Here is a 20,548-nt window from a genome sequence, read left to right on the forward strand (position 1 = left end):
TAGATTAGATTAGATTACTTACAGCATGGAACAGGCCCTTCGGCCCAACAAGTCCACACCGACCCGCCGAAGGGCAACCCACCCAGACCCATTCCCCTAACACTATGGGCAATTTAGCATGGCCAATTCACCTAACCTACATATCTTTGGATTGTGGGAGGAAACCGGAGCACCCAGAGGAAACCTGCGCAGACACGGGGAGAATGTGCAAACTCCACACAGAGAGTCGCTTGAAGCAGGAATTGAACCTGGGTCTCTGGTGCTGTTAGGCAGCAATGCCACCGTGCTGCCCACCATCTAGTCCCATTTGCCAGCATTTGACTCACATCCCTCTAAATCCTTCCTATTCATGTAACCATTGTCTTTTCAATGTTGTAATTGTACCAGCCTCCACCACCTTCTCTGGCAGTTCATTCCATAAATGAAGTACCCTCTGCGTGAAAAAAAGTTGCCTTTTCAAATCTTTCCCTTCTCACCATAAACATATGCCCTCTAGTTTTGGACTCCCCTTCCTGGGGAAATATCCTTGACTATTTACCCTAAAAAATGCCCTTCATGATTTTATAAACCTCTATAAGGTCACCCCTCAGCCTCTGGCACTCCAGAGATCGATTCAACCTCTCCCTATACCTCAAACCCTCCAACTCTGGCAACATCCTTGTAAATCCTTTCTGATATGTTTCAAGTTTCATAACAACCTCCCTATAGCAGTTTGGCCAGAATAGCAGTATTCCAAAGGTACCTAACCAATGTCCTATACAGATGCAACATGACCACCCAACTCCTAGACTCAATGCACTGAGCAATAAAGGCAAGCGGAACAAATGCCTTCTTCACTATCCTATTTATCTGCAACTCCACTTTTGAGGAATTATGAATTGGCACCTCAAGGTGTCTTTGTTTGGCAATACTTCCTGTTAACTGTATAAGTCATGCCCTGATTTGTCTTTCCAAAATGCAGCATCTCATATTTATCTAAATTTATAGAATCCCTACAGTGTGGAAACAGGACCAACATGTCCACACCAACTCTGAAGAGTAACCCACCCAGACCCATTTCCCTACTACTCTACATTTATCCCAGACTAATGCTCCACATCCCTGAACATTATGGGCAATTTAGCAAGGCCAATTTGTCTAACCTACATATCTTTGGATTGTGGGAGGAAACCGGAGCACCCAGAGGAAACCCACGCAGACACGGGGAGAATGTGCAAACTCCACACAGACAGGTGCCTGAGGTAGGAATCAGACCAGGGTCCCTGGCACTGTGAGGCAACAGTGCTAACCACTGAGTCACTGTGTCGCCCCATTAAACTCCATCTGCAACTCTTTGGCCAATTTTCCCATTTAATCAAAGTCCTATTGTATTCCAAGGTAACCTTCTTCTCTGTTTGCCATACCACCAATTTTGGTATCATCTGCAAACTTACTAACCATACCTCCTATATTCATATAGCTCCTTTGGCTAAAGGGATCAAAGGATATAAGGGGAGGGCATGTTTAAGGTATTGAGTTTGATGATCAACCATGATCATATTGAATGGCAGAGCAGCTTGGAGGTATCAAATGATCTACTCCTGCACAAATCTTCTTTGTTTCTATTACAGATGTGAGGTTACATTCTTGTTTAGGTAGAGTGGTATGCGTATCAGGAAGTTGGAAGCTGAAGTTTCCATTCATTATTTAATTAGATAGAGCCCAGGATTGCCCACTTCGTGAGATGCTTTCCTCAGGTTTCGTCACATGACTAGCACCTCCAACAGCTCTGGCTCTGCACTTCTGCTATTAATTACCTGACCTCTCAATCTTCACAATGCACCATATTAATTGCACATGAATGGATTCTTACTTGCTGATTGGATGACATGAGCAATCAAACCGTATGCTTTACCCATCCCTGATACTTTTCATGTGTGATCAGGAAAAGCATGTGACTGCCCCTCTGATTTTTCTCCTGAATTGCTCACAATAAAGATTGATCTTCAATTTCTTGATACTATGGGAAATTCTGGAATGATTCAATAAATTAAGATCTTTTGCCCTACAGTTTCCTAATCACCTCTCTCTTTTACAAGGATTTACATGGACATTGCCAGAGTTGGAGGGTTTAAGATAGAGGGAGAGCTTGAATAGACTGGGGGTTATTTTCCCTGGAATGACAGAGGCTTAGCGGTGACCTTGTAGAGGTTGATAATCCCTCCCTTTGAGAAATATCTTTCCTTCAGATGGTTGGGTTTAAATGAGATGTGAGCATTTGCTGTGGTTTCAGAGATGGCTTATGAACTCTGTCTTGATTTTGCATACTGCCACACATTGAGAATATTGGTTGTTAGCCAGTTGATATAATGAGGGATTGTTGAATCATGCAGCTACTCTCTCTTTACATCTCTCGTGTTCTCTCTTGGTGGTTGCCTTTGTTGATTAAAAGGCCTTGACACCATTTTTTGATGTGAATCATTATTTAGGTTAGGATTGAGTATTTGTTTCCAGGCTGTTGATGTTCTTTGAATTATTGAGAGGCTCTGGTCAAGGTGATTACTGATTTAATTGTAATTGTAATCATTTTTCATGACTGAATATTTTGCTTTTCTTTACTAATGTACTAAATGGTAACTAATTTCATTTTAACTTTTAATGCTGATATTGTGTGTGCTTATTATAATAGCTAAATAGCACTGTAAAGTTATAAATGTACAATTCATTTACGTTTTCCTGATATCCACCAATAAAGTACTTCAAAACGTTTCTGACAACGAATAAGGTTTAAATGAAATGTTATTTTTAAAGTCTGTGAGGACACATTGGAATGTCACAGAAAATAGAAAATGAAACAGAAAACACAGCAGATAAATCTACCAGTTCTGATAAAACTTGGTTGGGCAGAATGACTAACAATATGCAGGATTATAAAATCTCATAGGAATTTGACATTGAAAGTCGAAGTTAGTATTTAATGGCCTGAAACATTAACTTTCATAATTAGGGGATTTCAACCCATTGATATATGGGGTTACAGTATCAATAAAGTCACCATTGTCAAGGTGAGAATAATGATCCCACAACTTTTTTTCTGGTCTTGCCAATAGATTACACAAATAATACAACTGAAAACCACATATTCAATATCTTTGGTGATTCCTGGTACCAAATTGATTTGCAGGTCCTGGCAACGATGGTAAGTTTGGGTTGGAATGGGATATTATTTCCATTGACTTGAACAACTCCATGATTCTGTGAATGCAGTCTGTTGACGCTCATCTCAGTACTAGTTAGATGTCATTAATAGCTTGTTAATATGTGTTAAATTGGGCAGAAACTTCCTTAACTGATTGACCATATCCTTGAAGTGTCGGAAGGTTAAAGTGTGGTGGTGAGCCCTTGTTGATTGTGGATTGCTGGGGGTCAGCTTTAACAACAGTTGCAAGATCAACAAGGCATCAAAGGTTGATACTGGGTTTAGAGAACTGACTTTTGTGGTTAAGTGTAAGGCCTGTGGCCTGCAAGAATTGCAATTCTGCTTTGACCTCAGCATCATGCTCCAAAGTGTCAGATCCGAGAATGAGGATGTGATCCATGTGATCCCTTTGAACTCTTCTAAAATGCTGGTCATGGGATGTTGAAAAATCTCAGATGCCAAGGCAAATCCCAAATAGTAGCTGATTGAAGAAATACCACTCAAGAGGCATGATAAATGCCACTAGTAATTTGGCTTTTTAACCTAACTAGCTACAAGAAGCTGCTGTACACATCCAGCTCAGTAAAAATCAAACTTTGTACTAATAAGCACAGGGTTTTCTATAGAAAATCATAAGATCTTGCAACATCTGTGGAGAGAAAAACTGTTAACTTTTCAAGTTCAGTATAACTCTTCTTCAGAACAATCATACTGCATTTGAAACGTTAACGTTGTTCCTCTCCCTGCAGAGTTTCTCCAACATTCTGTGTTAGTATCTGATTTCTAGCATCAGCAGTATCTAGTTTTTATTTGAGCTTGGGTGAGCTTAGTGAGGCTGTCATCCACACATGGCATGGGGTAGGCCTCACTTTCCAGAGCCTTGTTCAAATGCATGAGCACAATATAGATGCAAATTGAGTTGTTAGGCTTGGATACAGGAATCATGCCTGTAGTAAATGCATTGTATCACCAGTGATGTTACTCCCGGTACAGCTTGAATTCAATTTATCGTCTCTCCATTTTCAAGAGTTGGTGCAGAAGAGTGGCTTGGCACCTGACCTTAGTCTAATATGGTAAGCATTTGGGGCTTTCCTACACTTGTGATTAGTTTTGGAAATTCTAACTTCAATTTTTCTACTTTATTGAGATAGTTTACCTCCTTCACCTTCTAGATAAGTGTCAAATCTGGGCAGTGGTCCAACTCAATAAGGGCACTCCTGATTTTGAATAACATAGAGTTTCTGTAATTTATTTTCACTTACATTGAAATGTAACCAGCAACTGCCCATTCGTTTCAACTGTAAACACTCCAACCATGAGGTATTATAACTGATGGCTAGTGAAAATCAGGTTTCACTCACTGTACTGTCAGAAAGTATCTACACTCTTCCTTGTGTCTAATTTAACATTGTTCAGTGCCCATTGACCCTAATGTCAGTATTCCAAAATTCTTCTTGAATTTTGTGATTTAACCCAAAAAAGTCACTTAATGTTCACCTGTATCATTTATTTCTTAGATACTGTTTGATCTCACTAGTCTGTCTTTAATTTATTCGATGAAAATGCAAAGTTTTCTGCAGCAGTATACCATTTTACAATTCTCTGTCGTATTTGTGCAGCTGCTGTCTGTTTTAATTAGACAAAACAAATTGCAGATGTGGAATCCAAAGTAGACCGTCAAGAGGCTGGAAGAACACAGCAAGCCAGGCAGCATCAGGAGGTGGAGAAGTCACTGTTCCGGTATAACCCTTCTTCAGGACTAGATGTGGAAGTAGGGGGAGCTACAGATACAGAGGGGAGGTGTTTGGGTGGGGAGAGTAGCAGAATGGTGAGGTAGTAGGGATCACTATTCTGCTACTCTCCCTGCACCCCACCCCCTTTAACTGTAATTTCCCCACCCCCACATCTAGTCCTGATGAAGTGTTATACCCGAAACATTGATTTCTCCACCGCCTGATGCTGCCTGGCTTACTGTGTTCTTCCAGCTGTCCACATTATTGGCTGTACAGGCTTGTTATTAATGAGGCTTTCTCTCCCCAGCAACATGGACATGGAGCAATGCGGTGACTGCGTCCTCTGGCTGTTCACTCTGAATTGTTGTATGTGCTCTACCGGCTCCGCATTGCTCTGCTTAGTTGATGTGTTATTTCCCCGGATGACCACACCTGATACCTTTTAAGATATTTTACCCCCGTATCTGTATGTGGTAATGAGTAAGGGTAGTTTCAGGATAGTACATTATCACCAATTCTGTATTATCTTTACTTTGCCTTCACCTTTATTATTAGTGGTAGAAGATAAACATCTCCAGAGTATCTACGGACGGAGATACAAGTTCTTACAAAACAAGTTTTATTGCATAACAGCGATAAGTACAACTACATTTGATCATTCTGGCATGACAGCTTTTCAAGAGAATGCATTATGTGCAGATACATGCAAAAGGGGCTTCCTTGTGCTTGCTATTAGGACGCTTGACTCACCTTTAAAAGTAAACATAGAAAATATGTTCAGGAATAGGCTATTTGGCTTATTGAACCTGCTTGGCAGCTCAATGTGACCATGACTGATCATCCAACTTAGTACCAAGGTCCTGCTTTCTCTCATATACTTTGGTCCCTTTAGTTCCAAGTCCTTTTAGTCCTAAGAACAAAATCTAAGTCCTTCTTGAAAACATTCAATGTTTGGCCTCAACTGTTTTTGATGCAGGGAATTCCACAGGTTCGCCACTCTCCGAGATAATCATGCTCTAAGTAAGAGAATTTCATCCCATGGTTGGGAAGTTGACTTTTGATCTCACACACAATTAAGTTCCACTGTCTACCATTCTCTCTACTCTTGCCAGCATGATAACGATGCTGCCTGTTTGTTCTGTTTAGCAGAAACACTAGTGAGATTTCTAATCCATACCCGGTACAATGGCCCGTGATAATGTTCAACCAGGATTGGCAATCGTAGTTCAGTGGGTCTTCATTACATAAGAAACAGGAACAGGAGTAGGCCATATGACCCCTTGATTCTGGATCAGTGGTGCTAGAAGAGCACAGCAATTCAGGCAGCATCCAACGAGCAGCGAAATCGACGTTTCGGGCAAAAGCCCTTCATCAGGAATCAAAAGCCCTGATGAAGGGCTTTTGCCTGAAACGTCGACTTCGCTGCTTGTTGGATGCTGCCTGAATTGCTGTGCTCTTCCAGCACCACTGATCCAGAATCTGGTTTCCAGCATCTGCAGTTATTGTTTTTACCCCATATGACCCCTTGAGCCTGCTCTACCTTTCATTAGGATCCAATGCTTCTCAAATCCAGTTTCTTGGCCTTTTCCCATAATCCTTGATTCCCTTACTGATCAAGAATCTGTCTTTCTAACTCAGCCTTAAATATACACAAGTACTCTGACCCCACATCTATCTGTGGCAAGGAGTTCCAAAGACTCACGACCCTCTGAGAAATTCCTCCTCATCCCAGTCTTAAATTGGCACCCCTTAATTCTGAGACTATGCCCTGTGGTCCTAGATTCTCCCATGAAACAAAATATCCTCTCATATTTATCCTATCAAGGCCCTTAAGAATCCTAAATGTTACAATGAGATCACCTCTCATTCTTCTAAATTCCAATGAGTAAAATTCCAAACTGTTTAACCTTTGCTCTTAAAACAATCCCTCCATAATGGGGATCATCCTCGTGAACCTTCTCTGAACTCCCTCCAATGAAGTAATATCTTTCCGTAAGTAAGAGGACCAAAGCTGCCTTGCGATGTTCACTGACCCTTGACTAAGAAACTAGTTGTTCATTTCATAGAGTTTCCTTCATCAGTGGGCCCTGTTGTTCTGTGGGACTACATGTGTGGTAGGCTGGCAGCTCAGTCATGTTTGCCTTGATATTGTATTACTTAACTTACAGTAATTTTCTATAACCCCAATGAGTCACAAAATCATGAACTTTATTGTTACACAATGAGATTTGCATCTTCATATTTTATAGATGTACAAGAGCACAGAGCACATAGTGATGTAATGAGACACTTAATTCAATGCCACAACTGCTCTGTATTTTATGATGCTGTACTCTTTAAGAGGAACATCATTGAATAATGCCTTTTATTAATTAAATATTTTGCATAAAATTTTCAAATGAGGAGTTTCAGCCACCTACACAGCAACCTGGCTCAGTAACTCGTACAAGACAACTGGTGACCATCTATTAGTAGGTTGACATAAGCTCATTAAAACAGCAATCATCAGCCTTAATAATCATCAACCCATCATTGTAGCCATAATGGAGTTTAATTTTATTTAAAGACAATGAATTTCAGAAACGTTATATCAAAGTGTTTTATTTTAATGAATGATGTAAATGGTAATAGCTCCACTGACAGTATCTTTGAAAGCTACTTACTGAAAAACATTTTGTTTTGTTCCAATCTATAAATATTATTTATACTATACATTTAAAATGTTAACGTAGCAGTTAGGACAAAAAAAGAATATAACAAGATTTGTAAATGTTTGGTGCTGCATAAAATCATAAAAACTGTATTATAGTTGATGGTTCTTTGATCATTGTAATAGTGATCTTCAATTTAAATATCCATTCTCATTTCATTCTCGGCCTTTCCCTCAATCCTTTTAAACTGTACATTTTCAAATATTTGTCCAATTCCCTTTTAAGTGATGTTACTGTCTCCATCCCAGTAGTTACTTATAAAGCACCCCATGCCCAAACTCCCATGGTGGGAATACTATTTAGCTCACTTTTTTTTTTAAGCAATACATCTTCATTAGGGTTTTAGTAGCGTTTGCACAATGCTTCAAATCCAGCCTGGCAACTTCAGACCATTCAAGACAATCTTTAAGTTCTTTCACTTGTTTTGCTTCATATTCACTGCCATTTGGCTCATCCAAAGTTCTGTTGTCTGCACCTCAACTTGCATCAAGTCGCATTCATCCATCACTCCTATGTTTGCTGGTCAACTTTGGCTCCCAAGCAACATTTGGATTTTAAAATATAACATTGTATTTAAATTGTTCCATGGCTTCACCTCTCCCTACCACTGTCAGACCCTCCTCCAGTGATTCGGCCCTCTGAGATTTTGACACTCCTCCAATTCTTTGCCCTTGGGCTTTATGATTTTAATCTGTTGAAGTGGCTATAACCTCAACTGCCTAGCTCTTTAATTCTAGTATTCCAACCTTAAACCTCTCCACCTCTCTTTCTTTCTCTTTTTTGATGATCCATAAAACCGGTTTTTTAATGAAACCTTTAGTCATCTGTCCTTAAATCTCCTTCTGCAACACCATGTCCAACTTTGGTTGATCACATTCCTTTGAAGGGCTTTGGGATGTTTTCTTACCTTAAAACGAATACAGAAATGTGAACTAACACAAGAACTCAAGAGTAAGGTAATTGGTTTTGGTGTATTTCACTAGAATCATTGGCAACGTTTATTCTGGAGAATTTAGATAGCCGATGAAGGTGAGCACCAAACCAAGGAGCATTCACCTCTGATTTGGAAAGTGCAACAAGTGCCAGAAGTGAAGCAAGTGGACTTATATTTAACGCAAAGTGGTCCCTACACATTATCACACATCATTTCGTGCCACAAGGAATTTTAGTATCAGGCCAACACCACATCACTGAACTGTGTTATGTACAGTTGAATTGAACAAAATTAAATTCTTCATGAAAGAATCCATCTATGTGTCCACAGAAAAAAAAGTCTGAAATGCAAGTACTCCATATCACTTGGCTCTCAGTCTGATTATAATCCCATAAAATGATATTATTTGTCGAAATGGTGGATATAATCAGACATAACAGATCGAAAGGTGCAAAAGTGCTAATTAACTCCGTTACCCCCATTTCTACTTGAAGTCATCTTCTAATTCTAACATTATCTAACTATCCAGCTGCAGACAGAGAATCACCTGCTTTCCTTTTCCTTACATCTTTACTTCAGGAATTCCCCCATAGATCTATCCTTGGAGTCACTTTTTACATGCTGCCATTACGCAACATCATAAAAAAGTGCATTCCAGATGTTCAGTTATCACAGTCAGCCCTACCTCACTTCCACCTCTCCTGACATACAGTGTCTCTGATATGTCAGATTGCTTGGCACAAGTTTCCTTCAACAAACTATTCAAAGAAATGGAAGCAATTGTTAATAATCCATTTTTAAAATTCTCATGCTTCTGTACAGATCTGTTCATGACCTTACTCCTATCTGTGTAACTGCCACCAGTTCCACATTCCTCTACAATCTCTGCACTCCTCCACTTTTAACCTCTTTCTCAGCTTGCTTTTATTCAATCCACCATCAGCAGCAGTACCTGCAGCTGCCCAGGCCCAAACTTTAGAATTCCTTTCTTAAAACCTCCCACATGTCTTAAAAGCTACTTTCCTGACCAATCTTTAGACTAGTCACAACATATCTCATAGCTCATAACATTATTAAAGTCCCAATGGAAAAAAATAACTATTAAAGTTTCAAATTACTGGAGGTCTAGTACATTCATTTCCAACTATTGCTGTTTATTTCCTCTTGAAGATGCTATATAAATGCAAGTTTTTGTTGTGTCTACAACACAACATTTATCAACCAACCTAAAAAGAATGACTAAATCTAAATCTAATAATTAACAACTATTGAATAAATCTGACTGTCAACACTGAAACTAATTTATTTCATTTGGTGCCATAAACCATTGGTAGTCTGTTTCTTTTTACTGATTTTTCACTGTCCCTCCTTTTCAGATCTAGGTGCCCAAGTAACCTGTTCAGATGACCCAACACAGAACAACCCATTGCATCATTTGGAACATACCAACTGAAAAAGTTTAGTTTACCAGGAAATGCACGGAAAAACATCATGTGAATTAGGTCAATGAGTATGGTGGCTCAATTATTTCAAACATTATCAGTATAGAACTAAAAAAAAAGGCAATGAAAAATTAATACCATTCAAAAAGACAGATTGCAGGATTTTTTTATAATTTCATTCTCAGGACACAGGCACTGGTGGCAAAACCAGCATTTATTAACCAGCCCTAATTTGTTCTTGAGAAACTGGCAATGATCCATCTATTTGAACTGCTGTATGGTGGTGTCGGTACATCCACAGTGCTATTAGGTTGGGAGACCCAGGATTTTGACCCAGTGACCTTGATGGAAATGGCAATATATTTCCAATCAGAGTGGTGTGTGATTTGGAGAGGAATGTGCACTGACGTTCCCAAATACCTGATGATTGCTTCCTCCTAAACGGTGGCATTCACAGTTTTGGAAACCAATATTAAAATCAACTTAATATGTTATCTTCTGTAATGCACACGGTCATAATAGCACAACATATAGTATTAATTCAGAACACAACCAGATAACACTTCTTAGCGGAAGATCTGCCTGGTGTTTCATTACTTACAAGAACAGTTCTTGTAATTGGGTGGAAATGATCTGACATTTTAAATCCTATGCGAAAGGAAAAATAAATGAATGTGCGTAACACTCCCAGCATTTTAAACTATACAACTATACTATGTATTGAAATAAAGGCTCTACACTATACACATGGATTAGCCCTCACTCACCAATGGTGTAAACAAACATATGGACTAAGGTAGCCCATGAGTTAATGAGGTAAAGAATGGACTACATTAAGAAAGTGAGATTGGCGTAACAGCTTCAGTCACTTTACATATGGTAAGTACTTGCAGTCCATTAGTCCGCTCCTGTGTCTTCAACAGAAATATGCTAATTGTTTATAAGTGGGAGAAGTATCACACCGCCAACTTTAGTTTCTTTGTTGCTATCACAACTCAATATGGTTTCGAGTCAAATCTTCCCCGTAGTTGGTGGCCTGGCTGCCAACAAACATATTCCAATTGTCGAGAATTTCCTGTTTTGATAATCTTTTATCCTATTAAAATAAAGAAATACAGAACATTAAATGTTTTGGGACAAAAATGGAGCAAGCTGTATCCTATCAATATTTAGTTCTTATGTATAACCAGAGTAGTAGATGAACTTTCAAAGAGCAAGTGTACATATGTTAAGAAAGATATATTTTTGGGGGAAAAGTGACTAAATTAGACATCTCTTTCAAGGTATCCAGCATAGTGCTGATGGGATGGATGGGTTTTTACAGGGCTGTAAAATTCTAAGTCGTGATTAAGTTGATGGTAGGTAATTATTTTTGTGTGACAAAGCACACTTTATTTTAATTACATATGAGATGAGGAAATGCAGAAATTGGACAAACAGAAATTGTTGTGTTGAGAGCAAAGCAGAATGGTTTAATTGGGGAACTAAGTAAAGGTGTTCAAAATTATGAGATTTGATAGCATAGGCAGGAAGAAACTACTTCCACTAGCTTGGGAGTTGGTCATCAAAGAACGCAGAATTAGGATAATTTGCAAAAATGTAAGAATGAAAATGATGAGAAATGTTTTCACCGAATGAGTTGTTATGATTTGGAACATGTTGCTAGAAGGGATCATGGAACAGATTCACTAATAACTTTGAAAAAGGATTTGGATAAGGAAAAGAAATTGCAAAGCTATAGGAAAGGACAGATATATTGGAACTAATTGGATCGCTCTTGTAAAGACCTGGCAGAGGCTCCATGAGTTAAATGGCCTCCTTTTATCCTGCATAATTCTTTAACATGTATAACAGTTTTAGTGGATGTGGTGTGGCTCCAGGATATGGCTGGGCCTGGGTACCTGAAGGCAGAGATGGTGATCTTCTGGCTGCTGCAGCGTGCGGAGACTCAGGGCACCTGAGTGTTTGCACACTGAGGGAAGGACTTTGTGGCTTTGTTTTTCTGGTGGTGAAGACTCATTCAGAGGAGAGATCTGGACATTTCCTTTTCTTTTGGCGGTATCTTTTCTATCTACTTCTGTTTTTAATCCTGTCTTGTGTACTTAGATGGTGCCGGAGAGTGGTGACTTGGTGCACTTTTCACTGTACTCCTGTATTCCTGTACTCGAGTACACATGACAATAACATCTAACTGGCTATGCAACACAATGTAGTGTCTATTAGATTACTTACTTACTTACTGTGTGGAAACAGGCCCTTCGGCCCAACAAGTCCACACCGACCTGCCGAAGCGCAACCCACCCAGACCCATTCCCCTACACTTACCCCTTCACCTAACACTATGGGCAATTTAGCAAGGCCAATTCACCTAACCCGCACATTTTTGGATTGTGGAAGGAAACCGGAGCACCCGGAGGACACGCAGACACGGGGAGAATGTGCAAACTCCACACAGTCAGTCGCCTGAGGCGGGAATTGAACCCGGGTCTCTGGCGCTGTGAGGCAGCAGTGCTAACCACGATTTACAATTTATGATGATGAATCATCCAGTATTGATTATCAAGCATTAATCACATTGATATTATCTTTTGATTTGATTGTATCCTATGAGTCATTGAAGGATATCCAGCAATGTTGTTTAATGCAAAATGGAATTGTGTAGCAGTTCTATTTGCGCCTATTTGAGGGTTTTTTTGGCAATGATGTTTGTCACAGCAGAGGTCACTTCTGTTCGTGGTTCATAAAAATGACCTCTCTTAAGGATCCGAATGTCCAAAGGGTAATAACTGTTATGAACGATAATGGAAAGTATATCTATTGACTCTTTTGTATTAGCAAACTACTTGGAAACAGGATGAGATTTAGGGAAGGACTTATTGCAGTCTATTTACTCAGCAAAAATGTCAACCTAAAGAGTCTGTTTAAACAGACACCGTCACAAACTGATCAAAATTGTGTTTAAAAACTGCACCAACTTGTCCATGTACATCCAGTAAGATGCAGCAAATAGAGGACAGTTAAAGAACACAAATGATTTCCTTAAAACCAATCACAGCAAATTTCAAAAGTGATTAGCGGGAAATTGCCCAGTCATCACTACTCTGGCTCGGAACAGTGGTATTTAAATATACCACAATAAACTATGGGAACCACACCATCTGGCTTTTTAATTAAAAAAACACAACTAATGACAGTTCCTACTAATAACAACATAAGACAGCAATGATAAGGAACTGCAAAAGTGGAAAGCAGGCATATACCTCACTAAATAACAGCCCATGCCTGCCTCACTTTAAGGGTATGATTTCCCCTCCTTGCAGTGGGTCTGAAGGTAAAATAATGGGATGGGAATAATGACAGTGTCCAACTAACATCTTTTTTGAATTGCCATCAATTAAGGCCTTTAAGTAGACACTCTTTATATGGTCAATTAATGAACACTTACAGACCTCAACTAGTTACCTCCTTGATCACCTGGCTCCTTGACAGACAAGTAGTTAAAAATCAGGGTTAATGTTTCGATTCCAGTGACCCTTCTTCAGAATAGTTCTGAAGAAGGATCACCGAACTCAAAATGTTAAATCTGCTTTCTCTCAGCCAGACCTGGGTTTCTACAGCAAATTTTTTTTGTTTCAGATTTTGAGCAACTGCAGTTCTTTGTTTTGTTTAAGAAAAGTGTCTACTTTCCTGACTGTAAAACTGGGGCAACTGGTCTGCCAGGTTGTGTGAGGGTTTTGAATTGTGGGAGTATTTGGACTGGTTGTAAGGGGTCCGCAAAAATCCATCACCAATTATAGTCTCTGGACATTACACACACACCTCCCCCACCCCCAGTCCTGAAGTGCCAGTCTCAACCAGCAGACTTTAGGATCCAGAAGATCCTGGCCACTGACTGGTTAGCAGCTTCTGGTGACCCAGAATGCCAATACTGAGGCTTGTAATTAACTTGAGAAACTCGCTGAAGTGAGTTGGTCAGCAATTAATGAACTGACTGGTGTTTAATGTGGTGAGTTTCCTCAGTGGTTAGGGCAGCAAGTTAGTCACCACCCAACACACTGACCTCACACTTCAAAAGCAATGGGATAATTCTAACCTAACTGATTGTTGTGGACTTTTGTAACCACAAGGTGATACAGCAATTCAAACCTTTTAGATTCAGATATCATCCAAACACTTCAATTGGATTAATGCCTTACAGATACATACTGGTGCTCATTATTCCCGGAACAACACAAACGTGATTGAGTTTTTTGAGGACATGACCAAGAAGATAAATGAAGGCAGAGCAGTAGACATTGTCTACATGGACTTTAGTAAGGCCTTTAACAAGGTTCTGCATGGTAGACTGTTTAGTAAAGTTAGATCACATGGGATCCAGGGAGAATTTGCCAAGTGGATGCAGAATTGATTTGATGGTAGGAGATAGAAGATGGTATTGGAGTGTTGTTTTTTGGTCTGCAGGCCTGTGACCAGCAGTGTTCCACAGGGATCAGTGTTGGGTCCATTGCTTTTGTCTTTTATATAAACAATGTGAACGAGCATGCTTTAGTAAGTTTGGAGATGACACCAAAAGTGTTGGTATAGTGGACAGATTAGATCACTTACAATGTGGAAACAAGCCCTTTGGCCCAACAAGCCCACACCAACCCTCCGAAGAGCAACCCACCCAGACACATTCCCCTACATCTAACACTACAGGTAATTTAGCATAGCTAATTCACCTAATCTGCACGTTTTTGGACTGTGGGAGGAAACCCACGCAGACACGGGGAGAATGTGCAAACTCCACATAGACAGTTGCCTGAGGCGGGAATTGAACCCAGGTCTCTGGCGCTGTGAGGCAGCAGTGCTAACCACTGTGCCACTGTGCTGCCCACAAAGTGAAGAAGGTTATCTAAGAGTACAACAGGATCTTGATCAACTTGGCGATGAGTGGCTGATGGAGTTTAATTTAGATAAATGCAAAGTGTTGCTTTTTGTTAAGTCAAACAAAGGCAGGATTTGTACAGTTAATGGTGGGGCCTAGGGGGTGTTGTCTAACAGAGAGATCCAGGGATTTAGGTACATACTTCCTTGAAAGTGCATGACAGGTAGGCAGGATAGTGAAGATAGTGAGACCATTGAGTAAAGAAGTTGAGATGTCACGTTGCGGCCATACATGACTTTAGTGAGGCCATTTTTGGAGTACCAGGTACAGTTATGCTTGCCCTGTTATATGAAGGATATTATTAATACTTAAAAGGGTGAAGAAAATATTTACAAGGATTGTGCAGGGAATGGAGGGTTTGAGTCATAAGGACAGGCTGGATAGTCTGGGACTCTTTCCCTGGAGCATAGGAAGTTGAGGGACAACCTTACAGAGGTTTATAAAATCATGAGTAGCATAAATAAGGTGAACAGCAAAGGTCTTTCCCTAATGTGGGAGAATTGAAAACAAGGGAATATATTTTAGGTGAGAGGAGAAAGATTTAAAATGGACCTACTGGACAACATTTTCACACAGATTCATATATGGAATGAACTGCCAGAGGAAGTGCTAAATGCAGATACAGTTATAACATTTAAAAGACATCTGGACAGGTACATGAACACGAAGGATTTAAAGGGTTATGGTCCAAATGCAGGGACTACTTTAGTTTGAGAAATCTGGTCAGCATGGATGAGTTGAATCAAAGGGTCTGTTTCCATGCTGTATGACTTTATGACCCTATGACAAGAACATCAAATGGAACACATTCATAAGTCTTTGAGTTTGAAGGGCAGGTATATAAGGCAGATAGGACAGCATATTGGAAACCTGGCTTTGGAAACAGCAGCACTGAATACAAAAATAAAAGAAGAAAGTCATATTAAATTTTTACTACTCACTGACTCGGCCATGACAGGAGTTCAATTTGGGCATAAGTTTTTAGCAAGTGTGTAAACGCCTCGGACGGGGTTAGCAGAGTTGACCATCATGATACCAGGGATAATGGGCTTCAGTTGTGTGGGGAGACTGGAGAAACTGGGATTGGTCACTTTGAAACAGACAAGGTGAAGAAGGTAATTTGATTGAGGCTTTCAGAATAATGAGGGGTTTCGATGGAGCAAGTCTGGAGAAAAACTATTTCCACTGCAAGTGGGTTGGTAATCAAAATCATGCATAAAACTAAATGGCAAAAAAATTAGAGGGAAATTGAGAAGGTTGTGCATACACAGGAGTTTTGAAATGGGAGCTTTTAAAAAACAACTGGATATGTACTTGAAATAGGCTAATTTTCCAGAATAAGGGACAAAAGTTGGGTTGAGTGGTTAAATTGGGCAAATCTTTCAAAGAATTGGCACATGAGCAATAGACCAAATGGTGTCTTTCTGTATCATAAACTTCTATGATCCTAAGTGTAGAGCCACTGTAGACATGCAGGTATATATTTTTACTCACTCCGTTCTTGTCAGATTCGTAGACGAGATGTCTAGCTTCAGCCTGTGCGTGGTCATAATCCTCCGGGAGGATCCAATGTTTGATTTCAGACTTGTCCATCTTTCCATCCTTGTTTATGTCACGGAAATCAGAAAACTGCTCCCGCTCTGTTTTGACCCATTCAGGCTCAGGAACACCTTCTTCTTGTGCATACATATCAGCTGAAAGAGTAGGAAAACGAGTCTGAGTAGCCCCATGAATCCAGTGCCATCAAACTCAAAATATGCATGCAGGAGAGATCTTGTTCTTCCAGCACTCATGTCCCCATTGACGTACACTGGCTCATGGCCCAGTAATGCCTTAATTTTATAACTTTCATTCCTGTATTCAAGTTCCTCATGGCTTTGCCCCACTCCACCTCTGAAATCTCGTGCTTTCCTGTAACCATGCAAAATCTCTGCACACCTTCACTCTGGCCCATTTGTAGATATTTTCTAATTAACCTGTTCAGCGATGTTATTATACACATCTGGAACTGAACCCGGGACATTTGGCTTAGAGATAGGGACACTGATACTGTGCTACAAGAGTCTATTTTTCAACTTGCAAACACTCCCAACCTCATTTTTAAATACTATTAATCAACCTCCTGGAGCAGGTGAGACTTGAACGCAGATCTCTTGGTTCAGAGGTAGGGACATCATTATTCCACGAGAAACTCTAAGTTCCACTTTTAATCACTTCATGCTTAGTGGCCCTAATTGCTGCCTAGAGCCTTAACTTGGAGAGATTTAGGATGGAAATTCCACCTTTCACCAAGCTTTGGTCACCTATCCCAATACTTCCTTTGGTGAGTCGATGTGAAATGTTTTTTTGATAATACTCTTACGAAGTAGGAATAGGACTTGGCAATTATTGTGTATCCTCCCCTTCACAGTCATAGAATCATTTAAGCCACAGCAAAACCAATAGGGCAAAATCAGGAAGATGCTAGCAAGTAAGGTTGGTGTAATTTATATTTTGTAATTATCAGCAGCTACAAGATTATGCTCCAACAGCTGACTATGCCAATAGTTTTCCTAATAAAAAATAAAAGTACCCTGAAAACACTAGCTGTTAATTTCAGCCTTTGTTATTTCTTTGTGTGACAACATATCTTTCACCTGAGAATACTGCAATACTTTTGTTCTAAATATAATTGTTTTCTTTCTAAGAATGAATAATTCTGAATGGGTCAGTGTCTGACTAACCAGTACATAATTACTCATTGAGTTAGTGGTACGGTTTGGGAAGTCTGGTTCTATACCTTAGAAACAAGAGAAGGAAAAAAAAACCTTGGGAGAGATTTTACCTTCTAATTTGTTCCATTAATTAAAATCAAGCATTTTCACAATGTAAAAATAATTTAAGTTGATGTGCTCCATTAGATTGGTTCATTTTGCTGCATATGTTTAATATGTTCAGTATGTATGGGATGAAGGTAGTCTGCATACTCATAGAAAGAAAGCAGCCACCACTGTTCACATTTCAGCACCTGATGACAACTACGGAGCAATTACAGGTAGCTAATGGCCCTGAATGGAATTTAATTACTGTGAAATTAATTAATGTGAAATCACTGTCTATTCTAACTCATACTGAGGCTTGTTCACATATCACTCCTGTGCTCGCGAATTTGAATGACTCGCATTACAGCAATTCTTCAATTTTTAAAATCACCTCCTAATTTTCAAATCTCTCCATTACCTGGATCCTGCCTGTACTTGCAGCTTCCTGTCATCCTGGTACAGATTTCTGCACTTTTCAAATTTTGGTCTTTAAGTTATTTTCACTGATCCACCAATGGCTGCATTTTAAGCTGCTGAAAACCCTAACATCTGGAATTCACTCCCTAAACTTAACTTTCCTCCTTTAGGACACTACTTTCAAACTAATTCTTTGAAAATATTCTTTGTCACTTAACCCAACATCTCCCTATAGGGTTCAGTGTCTGAACTTGTTTGATAACACTCCTGTGAAGTGTCTTAGGATGCTTTCCTTTTTAAAGATGCTATATGTATGAGGGTTAGGTTTACTACATATGTATGTATGTGGTAAAATCAATGTTTTTAGGTATTCTTTGTTATTGAGAGGTAATCACAATTACTTAACAATTTACTACACAATGTGAAATTCACTTTATTCTTGGTGCCTTGTGTTAAACTGTTGCCGACCTCACGCAGCAAACCCAGTCAAGATAGCCAACAGAAGGCCTTTGAGGAATTCATGGGTCTAACTCAACCAAGAACAATGGGCAAATTTGTTTTTTAAAAATATTAGGATAGAAACAAGCACACAGTTATTAACAAGTTGCCCAACAAGGTCAGGAAAACAAGCAGTATATAATGAATTGCTAATCCAACAGAACCTTCAGTCTAATTCATCTGTGCCGACCAGACAACCCAAACTAACCTACTCCCATTTGCCAGCTTTTGGCCCATATCCTTCTAAACTCTTCCTATTCATATCCCATCCGATGCCTTTTAAATGTTGCAATTGTACCTGCCTCCACCACTTCCTCTGGCAGCTCATTCCATACATGTACCATCCTCAGATCCTTTGTAATTCTTTCCCCTCTTACCTTAGACCAATGCTGTCTAGTTTTGAGCTCCCCCACCCTAGGAAAAAGAATTTGGCTAGTCACCTCTCCTTGCCTCTCATTGTTTTATAAACCTCTATGAGGTCACCCCTCAGTCTCCAAGGGTCCAGAGAAAATAGCTCCAGCCTATTCAGCCTCTCCAAATGACTCAACATCCTTATAAATCTTTTCTGCACCCTCTAAAGTTTAACAACATCCTTCCTATAGCAGGACAACCAGAATTGTATGCAGTATTCTAAAAGTGGTCTCTTCATTATTTTTAAGAATTTGGGCTAGATTTGCTGATAGTGTTCAATTAAACTCACCATAAAATGTAAGGCTTATACTTAAAACAAGTACCTGTTAAAAACATGTCTATTGTTAATAAGTGGCAATTGTACATGAAGTCTCATTCTTTCAAGTTGCGATCCTCTGGTAAAAAAAGTCTAAAAATACCAAATGTAGTGTTTTACTTTCCTTTTTGACTTTTTTTTTGGAAATATATTTATTAGTCCTTTCTTACTTTAACTCTCTATCCCTTTTTCACTCTCTCTCTTAATCCAATCCTTTTTTTTAAATTTTGACCAGATTTCACTCTAATTTTTATCCTTATTTGCCCAGAGGACAGTTGCTGTGGGTATGGAGTCACGACCAGGTAAGACAACAGATTTCATTCTCAAAAGACTTTAATGAACCAGATGGTTTCTTACAACAATTGATGGTAATTATATGATTGCCATTATTCCAACTTCTTATTGAATTCAAATTTCACCATCTGGCACGGTTTGATTCAAATCCTTGAGTCCAGAATACAGGCCTGAGATTTTGGATTACAAAGTCCAGCAACATTATCACTATGTCACTGTGACCCCATAAGATTTGGCCATAAAGGTCTCAGTAAAGCTGAAATGGCTTCAGTGATATTCCAGGCTGCTCTAAGAACAGCATTTTACTTCAAATCTTCAATAGAGAACTAGTGTCAGCACAAATTGAAATATTCATCAGCCAAGTCAAAAGTCAAAATAATTCATTTTTCCTTTATTTATGTATATACAATATTAAAATGTAATTATCTTTCAATCAAAATTATTAGAGCATATTGTCCTGTTTCTGTCATTTTGCCACTTGAGGGACCTTGCTGGGCCCAAATTTACTGTCATGTTTCTTCCATGACAACAGGAACTATATTATAAAATGTGGAACACTAAAATAATGAAAGGCGCTACATAAATGCCAGATCTTTCTTTTGGCATTTGTATTTATGTTAGTTATTGAATGTAATGTCACACTGAATACACAACTCATCAGACACAGACTACTGTTCATTGAAAACCCTTCAAAATGTATTCAGTGAAATTTTTCAATGTGTTCAGAAATGAACATGGAGTTCTTGCTTGTGTTTCACTAAGCCACAACAAGCAAAACTAGTAAATCGGTCAGGTTGATTTCAATCATAGAGGGAAAGTGTAAATCTTAGTCATTTAATTGTAGTCTAAACCTTTATGATACTGCTGGAATTTACAGAATGATACA

The 20,548-nt window shown here is 39.2% G+C and overlaps 1 protein-coding gene across 2 annotated transcripts in view; it reads right to left on the reverse strand.

The window, feature by feature from the left end:
- Positions 1–7,102: 7,102 nt before the first annotated feature.
- rcn1 (reticulocalbin 1, EF-hand calcium binding domain) overlaps positions 7,103–20,548 on the reverse strand; it is a 50,814-nt gene continuing 37,368 nt past the window's right edge. For both annotated transcript variants that reach the window (XM_043705575.2, XM_087996357.1), the window contains exons 6-7: positions 16,420–16,619; positions 7,103–11,094 (exon numbers count right to left, since the gene is read on the reverse strand). In XM_043705575.2, the coding sequence (XP_043561510.1) occupies positions 10,987–11,094; positions 16,420–16,619 (308 nt within the window). In that variant the 3' untranslated portion in view covers positions 7,103–10,986. The remainder of the gene's footprint in view (positions 11,095–16,419; positions 16,620–20,548) is intronic.

The sequence above is a fragment of the Chiloscyllium plagiosum genome, unplaced genomic scaffold (assembly GCF_037043375.1).
Source record: "Chiloscyllium plagiosum isolate Xiang-an unplaced genomic scaffold, Cpla_swu_hap1 HiC_scaffold_18, whole genome shotgun sequence".
In the NCBI taxonomy this organism is placed as follows: domain Eukaryota; kingdom Metazoa; phylum Chordata; class Chondrichthyes; order Orectolobiformes; family Hemiscylliidae; genus Chiloscyllium; species Chiloscyllium plagiosum.